This window comes from Scomber japonicus, chromosome 22 (assembly GCF_027409825.1).
Source record: "Scomber japonicus isolate fScoJap1 chromosome 22, fScoJap1.pri, whole genome shotgun sequence".
Classification (NCBI taxonomy): Eukaryota; Metazoa; Chordata; class Actinopteri; order Scombriformes; family Scombridae; genus Scomber; species Scomber japonicus.
This window is the reverse complement of record NC_070599.1, coordinates 28,420,631-28,436,257: the sequence shown is the minus strand read 5'-3', so window position 1 is coordinate 28,436,257 and position 15,627 is coordinate 28,420,631. Positions and strand designations below refer to the sequence as shown.

General features: G+C 43.6%; 2 protein-coding genes across 2 annotated transcripts in view; both read right to left on the bottom strand.

Moving 5' to 3' along the window:
• LOC128384138 (H-2 class II histocompatibility antigen, A-U alpha chain-like) overlaps positions 1 to 15,228 on the bottom strand; it is a 42,106-nt gene extending 26,878 nt beyond the window's left edge. Inside the window, exon 1 of the mRNA XM_053343727.1 lies at positions 15,094 to 15,228. Coding sequence (XP_053199702.1) covers positions 15,094 to 15,181 — 88 coding nt within the window. The 5' untranslated portion in view covers positions 15,182 to 15,228. The remainder of the gene's footprint in view (positions 1 to 15,093) is intronic.
• The window catches only part of LOC128384127 (H-2 class II histocompatibility antigen, E-S beta chain-like), a 167,593-nt gene that overhangs the window by 121,227 nt on the left and 30,739 nt on the right, over positions 1 to 15,627 (bottom strand). The window lies entirely within an intron of this gene.

Genomic DNA, 15,627 nt, shown 5'->3' with positions numbered 1-15,627 from the left:
TCGTCCGCCATCTTGGACGGATATCTACGGCAACACCGCTTGGACAAACTACTGCTACCATAGGTAAGACTGTGGTTTTTTGTGCGTTGCGTTTCTCGCGCATGCGCCATGACGCTACCTGACGTCAGTCTGCCGCGCATGCGCTTTGTGTTACCCGATGTGAGTCTGGTTACCCGATGTGAGTCTGTAGCGCATGCGCTTTGTATCTATCCGTGCTGTTACCCGATGTGAGTCGCGCATGCGCCACTTTTCAATCTTGCACCGTTAATTTCGTTATCACCGTTCATAATTAAAATGAGCGATTTTGAATATTTCAGTCAGCTCCATGCTTACCTGCAATCGGGACAGTTTAATCCCAGTTGTGGAAAAGCTGAGAAGTGGAAGATTACTCGTTCTCTGAGTAATTACATCTTGAAAGGTAATTTGGCTAGCATGGTAATTTGGTAATGATAATCATGGTAATCATTTGAATTATAATAATAAAATAATGAAAATATTTTAGCACAACATTTACTATTTGCCAATATTATTTTTCATATTAATCATAATTTTTATTTTTAATCTCTTCATGAAAAACCGTTTTAAAAAGTGTTACACATGGCTCATTAGTGACAAAATATGTCTGTTTCAAGAGGTTGTCATAAATCAATACATTTTGTAATCATTATTTTAATGAAAAACATGAATATATATTTCAAGACAGATAGAAGACACACAGAGAGAGACAGACACACACACACAGAGACAGACACACACACAGAGGGAGACACACAATTGTAATTAAAAATTGAGCTGGACATCTACGTCAATTGTGTTTAAATGACACCGTTCCAGTCTCCACTCTCGGTAAGAAGCTGGTGTAGTTTGTACTTTAACTGTAGGATCAATGAATGCCTAACTTATCTTATTTTCATCTTCTTGTTGTCTGAATTCAGATTAATTGACTAAAGGACTGTGTAGGAGAGAGTGATCAAGTTTGAGCTGGACATCTCGAAGCTTGACAAGCGCAGTTTCAGGAGCGGGAACACACAACAATCACAACCCTTCCGGCTCCTATATAAACAGACCTAACCAGCTGCCCCCTCGTTCGCTTGCATTCGTGTTTCTCCCGTCTGTGCTAGAACAAACAATCTCGTTAACAAGTTACTAATTAAGAGTAACTTACCAGTCTCCACGGCATGGATTTCTTGTCTCTGTCTCCCTCCGACGACGAGGTCTTTGGAGGTATACTGGTCACCCAACGCCAGGGTCTCCAACCAGCTAGAGAAGTCGCCATAGCCTCGACGTCCGAGGCACCACCTTCCCGGCCCCCAAACCAGCCAAGGAAGCGGTCGACTCCCGCTAGCTCCGTGTCCTCTATCGTCACCATCCCGCCCGGATCATCTCTCCTAAACCTCCAAGACTACAGTTCTTCCGACGACTCCTCCACCTCGCCAGGTACACCTCCTCCACCAGCCAAAAGAGGACGCGGCGCTTCGAGGACTTCCTCCAGAAGACCCCGCAGTCATCCAACTCCCTCACCTGCGAGGATAACTCCAGCCCCCCACGTGCGCTCCGACAACGGCGTCTCCACCCGCAGCCGCTTGATGCGCCACCATGCCCCACCAAGGTCCACTGCCAGCCAGTTCTCCTCAAATATCTCTGACTGGACCGTGGCCACCCTCCAAAAGACACTCCGAGAGAGGGGAATCCACTTCAGCCGTGCCGACAACAAGGCCAAACTTTTCAACTGCCTCATGGCCGCCTGCTGCTCCCACACCACCGTCCCCACTGGCGTCCCTCCAAGCGACGTCAGCACGCATGCCGCACGGGATGACATCAGAACCCCGCCCAGAGATGTCACTTATTCCCAGCCTCCAGCCTCCAATCTAAAGAGGAGGAAGAGCTCGTCAAGGCTCAAGGAAGCTCCGGTTACCGCCCACCACACGAATCTTGCGCATTCAGTCAGGGAAAAGGAACCTGGCACCGGGATGCCAGGACACCCAGCCTTCTCCTCACAACCAGCTCACCTCCCCCGTTCAGCAGCTACGGCTGGCACCGGGTTGCCAGTACGTACTGCTTCTCAGCATCAACACACCTACGTAGCAGCTCACCATGGCACCGGGATGCCTGAAAGCTTTGCTGCTCCCTCCGTTCAACTTCAATCGATGCATCAAGGGGCGCGCGGCACCGGGATGCCAGCGCCTACAGCCTGCTTCTCCTCCTTCCAGCAGCAGCAGGCTGCCTTGGCAGGAGCTGATAGCACCGAGATGCTAGATCCATTCACAGCTCCTTTCAGTCATTACCCGAGCTCAGTGTCTCGCGGGACGTATGGCACCGGGATGCCTGCGCCCCCAGCACTGGTTTCGGCTCAAAATCAGCAGGTTGCCCTGGCAGGAGTCTTTGGCACTGGGATGCCAGCCTCCCACGCCGACCTACTTTATGGGCAGCCAATTCAACCAAGCGAGGTCACCGGCACCGGGCTGCCGGTCCTTCCCGCACCACACAATCCCGCAAGATTCACCCTGCTTACAGCCAATCCAGCTACGCGTCCCCCCGCATCACTCGTCTCCCGTCCATCGCCCGTCCCCACCAACATAAGAAAACAAATATTAGACGGTAATTACGTAGACCTAGCCTTATTACTTCTTCCCTCCCTCCACCAATCACCAGTCGATAGACAAACCGACGATCCAGTAAGGTGTTTCCACCAAAAATCATCCTCCGGTTTCAGGAAACTTAATCCCACAGAATTTGCTTATACATTTTCCCTGTACAGAGACGTCCTCTGCTCCAGGTTTCCGGCACGACGCCAAGAACTGGATGACTATATGTCAATCGTCCTCAATTCGGCACTTCGTTTTGGTGATTTCGGTTTCTATCAATACCACATCCACTTTGCTTCCGAAGCAGCAGCCCGCCTCCAACAATTTAACGAGGTTACATACTGGGGCACATTAGACACAGAAACGTATTGTCGTATCTTTGCCGCCCGAGCCGCTCAGCCTTGTAGCCTTTACGGCGCACCTTCCCATCCCGCATCCGCCTGCTCTATCCCGGCCAAGATCAATAGACAACATAATCCGACCAGGAGTTATGCTCTTCCCCATACACAATCACCAGCCCCCCCAGCGACTATTATTCCCAGGCCAGTCGTACCTAATCGCCCCCCCTTTTCACCTAACATTAACGGTGTGGACAAGAGGGGCAGACCTATCCTACATCAAGGCGGGCGAACAATATGTAACAACTTTAACGAAGAGGGGTGCAAAATGTCACAATGCTGCTACCTCCATGTGTGCTGTGCTCCTTCTGCGGCGGCGGACATGCCAGGTCTGCATGCCCGCATAATCCTACTTCCTTCAAGTCAGGTAAGCACCCCTCAACACCTATCAATATCATGGCACTGAAAGCTGCTCTCCGTCACCATCCTGATCCCGCTTTTGTCGAATTTCTTATTACCGGTTTCAAGGAAGGCTTCCACCCCGGTATATCAGTAGAACCATCTGTTTCATTTGAATGTAATAATCTGCAATCAGCCACCAACGACCCAAGCTCTGTCGATCGCCTACTCTCTAAAGAGATCGAGCAAGGCTTCATGATCGGCCCCTTCTCTCAACCTCCCTTCCCTACCTTTCGCATCAGCCCCCTCGGCATAGCTACCCGAAAATACTCAGGCAAGCAGCGGATCATTATCGATCTGTCAGCTCCGCACGGCAGCAGCGTCCCTAGCCTTAACAGCCTCATCCCTAGCGAAGATTACTCACTTCATTACGCTACAATAAACCATGCTATCGCTCTCATTAAACGTGCAGGCAAAAATCCATGGCTTTCAAAAGCCGACATCACCAGTGCATTCAAAGTCCTTCCCATCCACCCTGATTTCTGGCGGTTTTTCGGCGTTAAATGGCGAGGTGCTTACTACTTTGCAGTGAGACTCACCTTCGGCTGCAAAAGTAGTCCCAAACTGTTCGACACGTTATCAGAAGCCCTATGCTGGATACTATGTAATAATCACGGCATCCAATTCCTCGTTCATCTCTTAGATGATTTTCTGCTCATCAGCCCACCCTCTTCTCCCCCCGCATCTGGCATAACCACACTGACCGCTGTGTTTACCGATCTTGGCGTCCCACTATCGGCGGAGAAAACGGAGGGCCCATCCACTTCACTCGAGTTCTTGGGCATCACGCTCGACACTAACTCGTTCCAAGCGTCCCTCCCCATCGAAAAGCTCAAACGTATCTGTCTTCTCATTTCTAACTTCCTCATGGCCCCATCTTGCACCAAACGACAATTACTCTCACTCCTCGGCCACCTTAACTTCGCCCTACGCATTATCCCACAGGGTCGGGCATTCATTTCCCACCTTCTGTCTATCGCCTCATCAGTACCGTCGCTCCTGTCATCCGTCTCACTAAACCCATCTTGTCTCGCAGAGCTGCGCTTATGGCTCCATCTCCTCTCAAACTGGAACGGTATTTCCTTTTTCTACGACGATCAATTAACCAATTCTCTCGATATTCAGCTCTTTACCGATGCCGCTCCCTCAGCCGGTTTTGGGGGTTTCTTTAATGGTAGATGGTTCGCTTCGTCATGGCCCCCAGAGATCACGAACAATTGCGAGGTCGCTTCCTCTGCGCTCTTCGAAATCTACCCAATCGTAGCTGTCGCCGTCCTATGGGGACACGAATGGTCCACAAAATCCATCCTCATACACTCTGATAATCTTTCAGTAGTCGATATCATCAATAAAGGTCGTTCCAACTCTATTTCAATCATGCCATTCATGCGTCGCCTCACATGGCACTCTGTTACTCACCAATACATCCTCCGCGCTGCCCACATTCCAGGCCATCATAATGCTATTGCTGACTCTCTCTCTCGCTTCCTATTTCAGAAGTTCAGAAACTTGGCTCCGAACGCCGACCCGATGCCGACTCCAGTTCCTCCGTATTCGGCGTTGACCTTCAACGTATAAATCCATCTCTGGTACCCCTTATCATCGAATCTCAAAAGCACATCATTAACAGTTTATCACCCGCAACACTCTCCTCATACTGGACAGCCTGGAATAATTTTCATCAATTTCATAACCGACATAACATTATTTTCCCCTCATTTGATCTCACCACCGTAATCTGCTACGTCACTTATTCTCATTCTGCCTTGAGGATAAGAATATCTACCATCAAATCCTACCTCAGCGGCATTAGTTTCTTCTCTAAACTCATCACCGGTACTCCCAGCCCAGCCTCAAACCATCCCCAAGTAAAGTCTCTTCTCTCCGGTCTCCTCCGCCAAGAACCAGCCAAACCTCCTAAACGGCTTCCTCTTACCGCCGAACTACTCTCCGCTTGCCTAAACACTATTCGCTCTGGTTACCAAACTCCTCACATCGCCCTGACCCTCGAAGCTATGTTCGTTTTAGCCTTTTACGGTTTCCTCAGATGCTCAGAGTTCACCGCATCTTCACCCCATTTCGACCCGTGCCGTCATGCTTGCATCTCCGACTTATCTATGTTTTCTGACGATACTATAGTACTCCATCTGAAGAAAACAAAAACGAATCAATCCGGCCATCCTACTCCCGTCTTCTACTTTAAAAACCAGTCTTCTTTAGATCCATTCGCCATCCTTTCTAACTATCTTCTCTACCGAAAATCCCATGGCACACCTCTATCTCACCCTCTTTTCATCTCCGAATCCGGTCAAATAACCTCTCGGTCCTGGTTCCATCATCATTTACGCCAAATACTGTCTTTGTCCGGTTTATCACCCACGCATTACTCCGGGCACTCCTTTAGGATCGGTGCCGCTACTTCAGCATCCCGCAACGGCATACCCGAGCACTTCATCCAAATCATGGGCCGCTGGGCCTCGTTAACATACCATCGATATATCCGCTCAGACCTCAACGACCTAAGATCCGCACAAGCATGCCTTAAATAACTTGAGGTTTTTGGGGGTTCGTCGCTGCCCGGGCGCAGCGGCGGATCCTTCATTCGACCTCCCCACACCGCATCCAGATCTCCGTACGAAGACCACGCTTCACCATTCATGCACATTCATTCATTCATTCATCCATTCTGTCAATAAACCTGTTAAATCGTATCTCATTGGTGATGTGTTCCTTGCTCGTGAATCGAAGCTTGACAAGCGCAGTTTCAGGAGCGGGAACACACACCAATCACAACCCTTCCGGCTCCTATATAAACAGACCTAACCAGCTGCCCCCTCGTTCGCTTGCATTCGTGTTTCTCCCCCACCCTCCCTCCCTCTTTTTCTGTTCTCCTATCTTCTCTCACAGGTTCCTAGGGGGTTCGTCGCTGCCCGGGCGCAGCGGCGGATCCTTCATTCGACCTCCCCACACCGCATCCAGATCTCCGTACGAAGACCACGCTTCACCATTCATGCACATTCATTCATTCATTTATTTATCCATTCTGTCAATAAACCTGTTAAATCATATCTCATTGGTGATGTGTTCCTTGCTCGTGAATACGCCAAATACAGTAAGTAAGGAGCTGGAGCACTGTGACAGCTTCTCAGTATAAACAGTCAGGTGAAGAGTGACTGAAAGCTTCCCTTATATGTACAGTAAAGACAAAGATTGGGCAGCTGTGCAGACAGGCTGTGGTGAAATGTAACAAAAAAAAATACATTTACCGTAAATATCAAGACATAAATCAAGTCTGAGCTGGACATCTACGCCAAATACAGTAAGTCATCCTCATCATCCTCCTCAAGTACCTGCCTCCCCATCTACGTCAATTGTGTTTAAATGACACCGTTCCAGTCTCCACTCTCGGTAAGAAGCTGGTGTAGTTTGTACTTTAACTGTAGGATCAATGAATGCCTAACTTATCTTATTTTCATCTTCTTGTTGTCTGAATTCAGATTAATTGACTAAAGGACTGTGTAGGAGAGAGTGATCAAGTTTGAGCTGGACATCTACGCCAAATACAGTAAGTCATCCTCATCATCCTCCTCAAGCACCTGCCTCCCCATCTACGTCAATTGTGTTTAAATGACATCCTTTCAGTCTCCACTCTCGGTAAGAGCCTGATGTCAGTAGTTTGTACTTTGTCTGTAGGATCAACACAATACTTAACTTATTTTCATCTTCTTGTTGTCTTACTTCAGATTAACAGTCTAAAGGACATGACTGTGTAGGAGAGAGTGATCAAATCTGAGCTGGACATCTACACCAATTGTGTTTAAATAACACGCTTCCAGTCTCCACTCTCGGTAAGGAGCTCATGTCAGTAGTTTGTGTCCATCTTTCAAACATCTTGTCTGTGTAATGTTAATACATTACTTTTCTTCTTCCTTTCCTCCATCTTTACTGCTAACATGGATTTATAGCCTGCTGAACATGACTGAATCCTTGACAGAAGAAACCAGGACTCTACTCATCTTCCTCAAGTCTTTTTTCAATCTTTCAGAAGCTAAGTGCTCTGTTTGTTGTATTCATCTCTTTTGATGTTGGGGGTCTCATCGTCCAGTCTTTGCAGCTTTGTTAGTTAGTTTTCATCATTTTGGTTAACATTGGTATTGGTTTTTAATGCATAAAAACATTTAGCGAGTCCTCTTCATATGAGCACAGGGTTAAGCCAAATGTTTCCTTTGTTGTAGCCATAACACCATTGTTTTACCTGTCTGTTTAATATTAATCTGAAACTCATCTACTATTTTCCCTCTTGTTTAACAGCCTGAATAAACAGGACAGAATTACTGACTGAAGAAACCTATACTCGACGCATCCCCCTAAAGCTAAGTGTTCTTTTTCTGTGGTTGATATTTTCATGTTTAATCACAAATGTTTTATTGTATAGTCAAAAATCTTCTACTACTTCTAACAAATAACAACTACCCAAGTGAGAATGATACGAGAATTAGCATTTGAACACATCCCAACACAAGACACTGAGGTAAAGTTAACTAGTATGAGGTAGAACTGGTGCTTAATTTGTTTTATTAACTGTAATATCTACTGAGTGTGTGGACACATGTTTAAAAGACAGTGCCATATAGCTTCAAGTTTACTATAATATTTGTTGTACTAATATCTTTACTTTTGTGCAATTTCAGGAAAAGATGAAGATGATCGGGAGACTGCACTGTTGACAATCATCCTTCTGCCTTAAGCACCTACATACCTGTATGCTCCAGATTCAGATTGCTTCAGTCTTTCTCTCTCTCTTTCTGTATCAACCCCAACCGGTCAAGGCAGATGGCCGCCCACCTAGAGCCTGGTTCTGCCTGAGGTTTCTTCCCGTTACTGGGGAGTTTTTTTCTTGCCACTGTCGCCAAATGCTTGCTCATGGGGGAATGTTGGGTCTCTTTAAACTAAAGAGTAAAGTCATAACTTCTTATGTGATTACATAAAATTGTCTTTACTTGAATATATGCAAAATCTTTCACATAGCTATGTACATACATGTGTCTTTTGTTTCCTCCATTGTTTATATTAATTTTATAAAGCATGTGGTTAAAATTCAAGATTTAAATTCTTTGACAATACTGTTTAAGCTCTGTCTTTTGTTTTTTCCATCTCTGACATCAATTTGATGGAAACACATTCTTGTATTTTTAGATTAAAATGTTTGGTTCATGTTCAAAATGGAATTCTTTGGTCCTTCAAAGTTAACAAACTTTCAGTACTGGCTTGAGCATTCATTCATTTGAAATGGTCTTGTGATAGTGTGTCAAACAGAGGCATGCATACCACAGTTTAAATATCTGTCTGCATCAAAACAACAGCTGAGGAAGTCCATCAGGTGAGTGGAGGAGCTGTGACAGAACTAGAAAGGGTGGTACCTGTGTCTATAACAAAGTCTAAAAGAGTGCACATCACACATCAGATAAATCTTGGCCTCTTTTTCGTTAACAAAACTGTTCCAAAATCAAAGCTCTATGAATGTAAAATGGATGTAATGTAATGTTAAAAACTAACTAAAAAAACAGTTAGTTTATACCATTCTCAATTGAAAAAATATAAAATATATAATATGTTTATAGTACAATATATCTATATATACATATACATATATATAATAAAATAATATTACATAAATAAAAAGATAGATACATAAGATAGTGTGTATATATCTATATATAATTATATATTGTATATATATATACTATCTTATCTATCTATTTTATATATGTATATAATAAAATAAAAAAATGTTATTGTGAAGCGACCTTGGTTTTTATGAAAGGCGCTATACAAAATAAAGTTATTATTATTATTAATAATACAATATAAATATATCAATAAAAATATAAATAGATAAGATAGTGGATAGATAGATATAATTATTATTACTATTACTTTGTATTATTTTATTTCCATGTCTGATTTCCAGATAGTTCCATGATATGTATACTTACTCTTAACCTCTGACAACTATTTACAACCAAACTATTTATATTTATTCATATTTATACATTCATACGATTGATTTATTTTATTTATATTTATATGTTTATACAACTGATTTATTTCGCGTATCGCGTTTTGAGTCTGGGGGTGTTTTTTCCAAGCGGAGTTGCCGTACATAACCGTCCAAGATGGCGGACGATCGAGAACGCTACTGCGCATGTCAGACTCACATCGGGTAGGCGACTCACATCGGGTAGTGACACGATCCCCCCGCGATGACGTGGTCAATGAGGTCCCGACTGGAAACGCCCCTAAGCCGCCCGAGTGAAAACTAGCTGCAATGCCTCATTTGTCATTTGTCATTTGTGTGTTTAGACCGGTTTAGACCCACTGCTCATAGAAAAGACTAGGCTGTCCAACGATTAAAAAAATTAACTGGATTTATCACATTACAACCCTGTGATTAAACCTGATTAAAATACTAAGCTAAATATTATATACACTAATATTGCTTGTTTCACTTCTGTATAAAGTCGCCGAATGAAGGGTACAATATAGTTAATCCATTAGAAAGTACGGATGCAATTGAAGCTGCCTTACATCTGACAGGACACCGTCTGTCACAGGAAACACTCGCGGACACTTAATAATTCCTCTAACTGATCACTGATCACTGTCACTGTCAAACCAAGAAATAGCCCATGAGACAAACCCAGTCTAGTGATTTAAAACAGGACGCACTATTTAATACGTAATGTTAATATTATATGGGTTCCCAATCCGACCATTTTTTTGTGTATTATTTTATCATTATTAAGGCAAAATAACTCAGTTTATGTCCATGGACATTATAATGAATAGGATATAGGCTTAATATTAGTTTGCATCCAGCGTGCTGCGTGGACTTCATTACATCTGCTGCACCGCTGCTACCACAATGATCAAATGCTAAGTTTCTACAGTCTGTGACTGTGACCCTCATAAAAGTAATATTTTACAAATCTGCATTATATAAACTAACGAAATTCGTTAAAGCAAGTCATTTGGCGTATTCTAAGTCATTCAGTTAAATTAAGTCTGTTCAGCTGCTCCGCTGGAGAGGCTGCGAGCGTGAATGAAATCAGTGCGTCTTTTTTACACTAGTATCTGTAGTAGGCTACTGCATGACTCAGGCATGACTCAGAAGAACATGCTTGTACTTTTTAATCATAGTGAGTTGTGTTAACTGATCGGCTGTGTTGTGTGTTACCGGCGCAGCTCGCGTTATGTTTTCGCGCAACGTTTGTGTCGGAGGCACACTTGGGTTTTGAGGTAATGTGAGTGCGGGCCAGTGGGGGACGGGGGGCATTCGCTTTGAAAGACAATGGGACAGCACTGTAACCATCCCCCTCAACCCATCACCTTCGAGCTGGACACCTCCCCCACCAAAAATCGAGATCAAGACACTGTTTGTGCCCCCACTATATCCAGCACATATGCTACTGTATGTGTGGTTGAGTTTTCAGTTTTACATCTTTTCTAAGTGAGTGAGGGGTGTAGTTGTAGATGTGTGTAGTGCCCCCACTCTGTCCAGCACGTATGTGTGGTTGAGTTTTCAGTTTTACACCAATAGTTAATTAACTAGTTAGTTACTGTAATAATAATAACGAATCTGAATTTAAACTCAATTTGTCTGACTTATATTTATCTTTTTCATATAATTAATGCTCATTCAACTCTGTCTGGCCCATATCTGTCGCGGCATCTGAGCGCTCTTTCTCAGCCTTGCGCAGGCTGAAAACCTGGCTGCGCTGCACCATGACGCAGGAGAGATTTGAATATTATGAAAGCTCACAGTGACCCCTCTCAGAAAATAGTTCCGACGTCCATGAACACTATTCTGATTCTGAATCTCTGTGCGTGATTTGTGTGACAATGGAACCAAATGGCCCATTAAGCCCAAACAAAAGGTTGAGCAATGATAATGCTAATAAGGTGGCTGGGCTTACCTGGGTTAAAGCACTGAATAGACCAGGGTTGGCTGGCACATATGTGCTGTATAATTGCACATAATCAAATACAGTCCTATGGTCCGTTTTTGTCATTTCATATTATTTATCTGAGCCTAAAAGTAAAATATGAAAAGGCTTTTTTTTCGTTTTTTGTGTTAGATTCAAAACAAATAACAAATTAATCAGTAGTCAGTAGGCTATTTAATTTTTTTGATTTGATTCAATGGATTTCGGATGACCACTAACGAGTCAGTAAAAAATCATAAAACATCAGAATGTGGGCTAGTTTGTGACAGACTCGCCATCTCCTGGTCAAACCCTGTATTACAATGAATAGGTGGGTTTACAGGAAAAGATAGACACGCCCAGGAGAAGGAGGGGGTCTCTCCAGCTGCTGGAACTCAGCTGGAACTTGGCTGGGAGTCAGCTGCCATTCAGCTGGCATTCAGCTTGGAGGGGAACTTTGAAGTGGCTACTACTGTACTTCCTGTAGGGTTCTCTGATCATTCCATGGTGTCATGTACTGTTTTTATTGCAAATGTAAAACATAAATCTGCATATTGGCACTTTAACACTGCTTTAGTTTTAGATGAACATTTTAAAGAAACATTTGTATTTTTTTGGAGAGTTTTTAGAACTAGAAAAGAGGATTTTATTTCATTGAAGCAGTGGTGGGATGTTGGGAAGGTGGAAATCAGGCAGCTTTGTCAGCAGTACACTCTCAATGTCTCTCGTGACATCACCGAATCTATCAGAGATCTGGAGATTGAAATAGTGGAGCTGCAAAAAAGCCGTATTGGCAGACCTGCTGGGCTCTAAAGCACAAGGGGCGTTGATCCGGTCTCGCTATCAGAGTGCTGCCCTGATGGACTCACCTTCTCAGTTTTTTTCAGCTTGGAAAAGAAAAATGGGCAGAGCAGGTTCATCCATGCTCTGCACTCAACAACAGGACACCTGCTGACTGGACCTGGTGAGATCCGCCAGAGAGCTGTGGACTTTTACTCTAAGCTGTACAACAGTGAGTATGTTGAAGACGAAGGGGCGTTTGACTTGTTCTGCGGTGGGCTGCCCAGGGTCTCGGAGGAGACCAACAAAGAACTCGAGGGTCCTCTGAGGAAGTACACACTGCACTGCAGAGTATGCAGGGGGGGAGGGCCCCTGGGATTGATGGGCTCCTACCTGAGTTTTATAAGGCTTTCTGGAGTGAACTGAAAAGAGACGTCATGGAGGTCTTCACGGTGACTCGTCTCTGCCCCAGAGTTACAGGAGAGCAGTTCTGACTCTGTTGCCGAAGAAGGGAGATCTGCAGGCCATTAAGAACTGGCGGCCAGTATCTCTCCTGTGTACTGATTACAAACTGCTGTCTAAAGTCCTAGCAAACAGAATGAAGAAGGTGATGGACCAGATCATCCACAGCACTCAAACCTATTGTGTGCCCGGTAGGTCTATAGTTGACAATGTGTCACTAATTAGGGATCTTCTGGAAGTCTCTGGTTCATTGGGCTTTGATGCTGGTTTGATTTCTCTAGACCAAGAAAAGGCTTTTGACCGGGTTGAGCACCGTTACCTTTGGAAAGTTTTACAAAGGTTCGGCCTCAGCCCTGGTTTCATCCAAGGCCCAGTTCTGGCAGTATTGTTCCAGGATGGTCAGGTTATGTTGAAGACCATCACTGGTTGGGGACAACAGAATCAGGTCATCTGCATAGAGCAGGTATCTAACGTCCAACTGGTCTGCCAGTTCATTTATGTATAGATTGAATAATGTGGGACTTAGACAGCATCCTTGTTTTACACCACGTCCTTGAGTAAAATATTCTGTCCTTTGATTTTGAATCACAGCATATTTGTTGTGTTTGTATATTTAATTAGATCATATGTTTTACCACCTAGTCCACTTTGAAGGATTTTGAAGAAAGGCTTATTAATGAAGGTGTGTAAGGTGTTTATATGATCAGAGGTTATTAATGAAGGTGTGTAAGGTGTTTATATGATCAGGTTATTAATTAAGGTGTGTAAGGTGTATATATGATCAGAGGTTCTGTAATTTGGAAGAAAGCCAATTTGACATTTACTAAGTATGTCTTTTTCTTGAATAAAGGTTAGTATCCTGGAATTCAGGATACTACAGAATATTTTCCCAAGGTTGCTGCTCACACAGATCCCTCTGTAGTTATTAGGGTCTAATTTATTTCCATTCTTATAGATTGGGGTGATCAGCCCCTGGTTCTGGTTCTGGTTCCAGACATCAGGGGTCAGAACCATGTTGAACAGTTTAACAACTGCAGTTTGTAATTCGGGGGTAATGTTCTTCAGTATTTCATTTTTAATACAATCTGTGCCACAAGCTTTTTTTGATTGAAGAGTTTTCAGTTTGTCTGTTAACTCTTTGTGTGTAATCAGGTAGTCTGATAGATGATTGGTCCTGGTCCTGGTCCTGGTCCTGTTAACTCTTTGTGTGTAATCAGGTAGTCTGATGGATGATTCAAGGTTGTCTTTGTTTTAATTTCTATTTGATTTAGATTCAGATCTTCAGGTGAGATCTTTTTATAAAGGTCATTAAAATAGTTTCTCCAGATGTCTCCATGTTGTATTGCTAATTGTTGTGGCTTTACAGTTTCAGACTGTTCATCATGAACTGACCCTGGTCTGCTGCATTTTCAATCTCCTGAAGTGTTTTGTTGGTGTGGTGAAGTTTCTTTTGTCTAATGGTGTGTTTGTACTGTTTTAGAGTTTCACAGTATTCATGTTGTAGTGTTGGCTCATGTTGGTGTTTCTGGTTTGATAGTGGTCTCAAGTGTTTTCTTATTTCTTTACATTCACTGTCAAACCGTTTCCATGGTTTCTTTGTTTTCCCAAGCTTTGTATTTAATGCAGCTTTTTGGAAGATATGGTTCATATCTTTTGTTGCTTTATTAACACCATCAGAGTTATTTTGGTAGTGGGAATTATTGAATGAGTTAATGTCCTCTTTTATTTCATTTGAATGTAAAATGTGTATGAATTGTTCAGCACTGTTTGGAGCCCATCTGTATGGTTGATTTAAGTCGTACAGCTTATTGGGCTGTTTAACCGTATCTCTAGTGTCTGGTCCAGGTCCTGGTTCTGGTTCTGGTTCCAGACCGTATCTCTAGTGTGTTTTCTCAGGTAAATGTTAATCTGGCTGTGATCTGAAAGGGGGGTTTGTGTTCTGACAGAAGAGCTGAGCAGTAGGTGAAGCGCCCCAAACTGTTCCCTCTGATCCTTCCATGTAATATATACAGGCCTGAGGCTCTGCAGAGATGTCAGGGTTGTTTCTCATGACTACGGGTGAGGGGGGGGGGGGGTCAGAAGTGACTGTGTGAATATGTGTTTATCTCCTGTGTGGTCAATACAGTCGGGTTCTGAACCTGTCCGTGCATTAAAGTCTCCACACAGAAGTATTTTGCCTTGGGCTTGAAAATGACATATCTCTGTGTAGAGAGAGTTGTAGAACTCTTCTTGGTGGTATGATGACTCTGATGGAGGGGTGTATATTGCACACAGATATAAATCTAGAAATAAATCTGTGAAAGATTTCATTAAAACAAGAAGAGAGATAAATTCAACTAAAACTGTCTCTCTCTCTCTCTCTGTCTCTCTCTCTCTCTCTCTCTCTGTCTCTCTCTCTCTGTCTCTGTCTGTCTCTCTCTCTCTCTCTCTGTCTGTCTCTCTGTGTATCAGAGTTGAATTGAGTGTAAAGAGTCAAACACTTACCGTCTGCACAGAAGCAGACACAGAGGACACAGGAGAGGATGAGGAGCAGCTCCGACATCTTCATCGACTTCATCATCGTCTCCATCATCACTCTGACAGACTCTGAAACACTCTGACAGACTCTGAAACACTCTGACTGACAGTCAGCAGCAGCTGAGCTCTTACACACAGCTCAGCCAATCACAGAGCAGAGATCCTGTGATGTCATCAGTGTCCAGGTAGACTCAGTAACAAAAGTCTGAGAGGAGAATAAATGTTGGTATGAGCTGATCATCACCTGAATATCTGAACAGCACCAACACTTTTTATCCTCTAACATTCAAGATTCAATTAAAATATTCAATATAAAATTATAACTTTAAATCTGATAGTAAAATATTAAATATAAAAGTCCAGATGTTTACTGTCAGAGTTCTTCAGACAAACAGCTGTGGTTCAGGAGGTAGAGCGGTCGTCCTTCAATTGGAAGATTGGTGGTTCGATTCCTGGCTCCTCCAGTCCACATGTCACTTGGGCAGGACACTTAACCCCTAA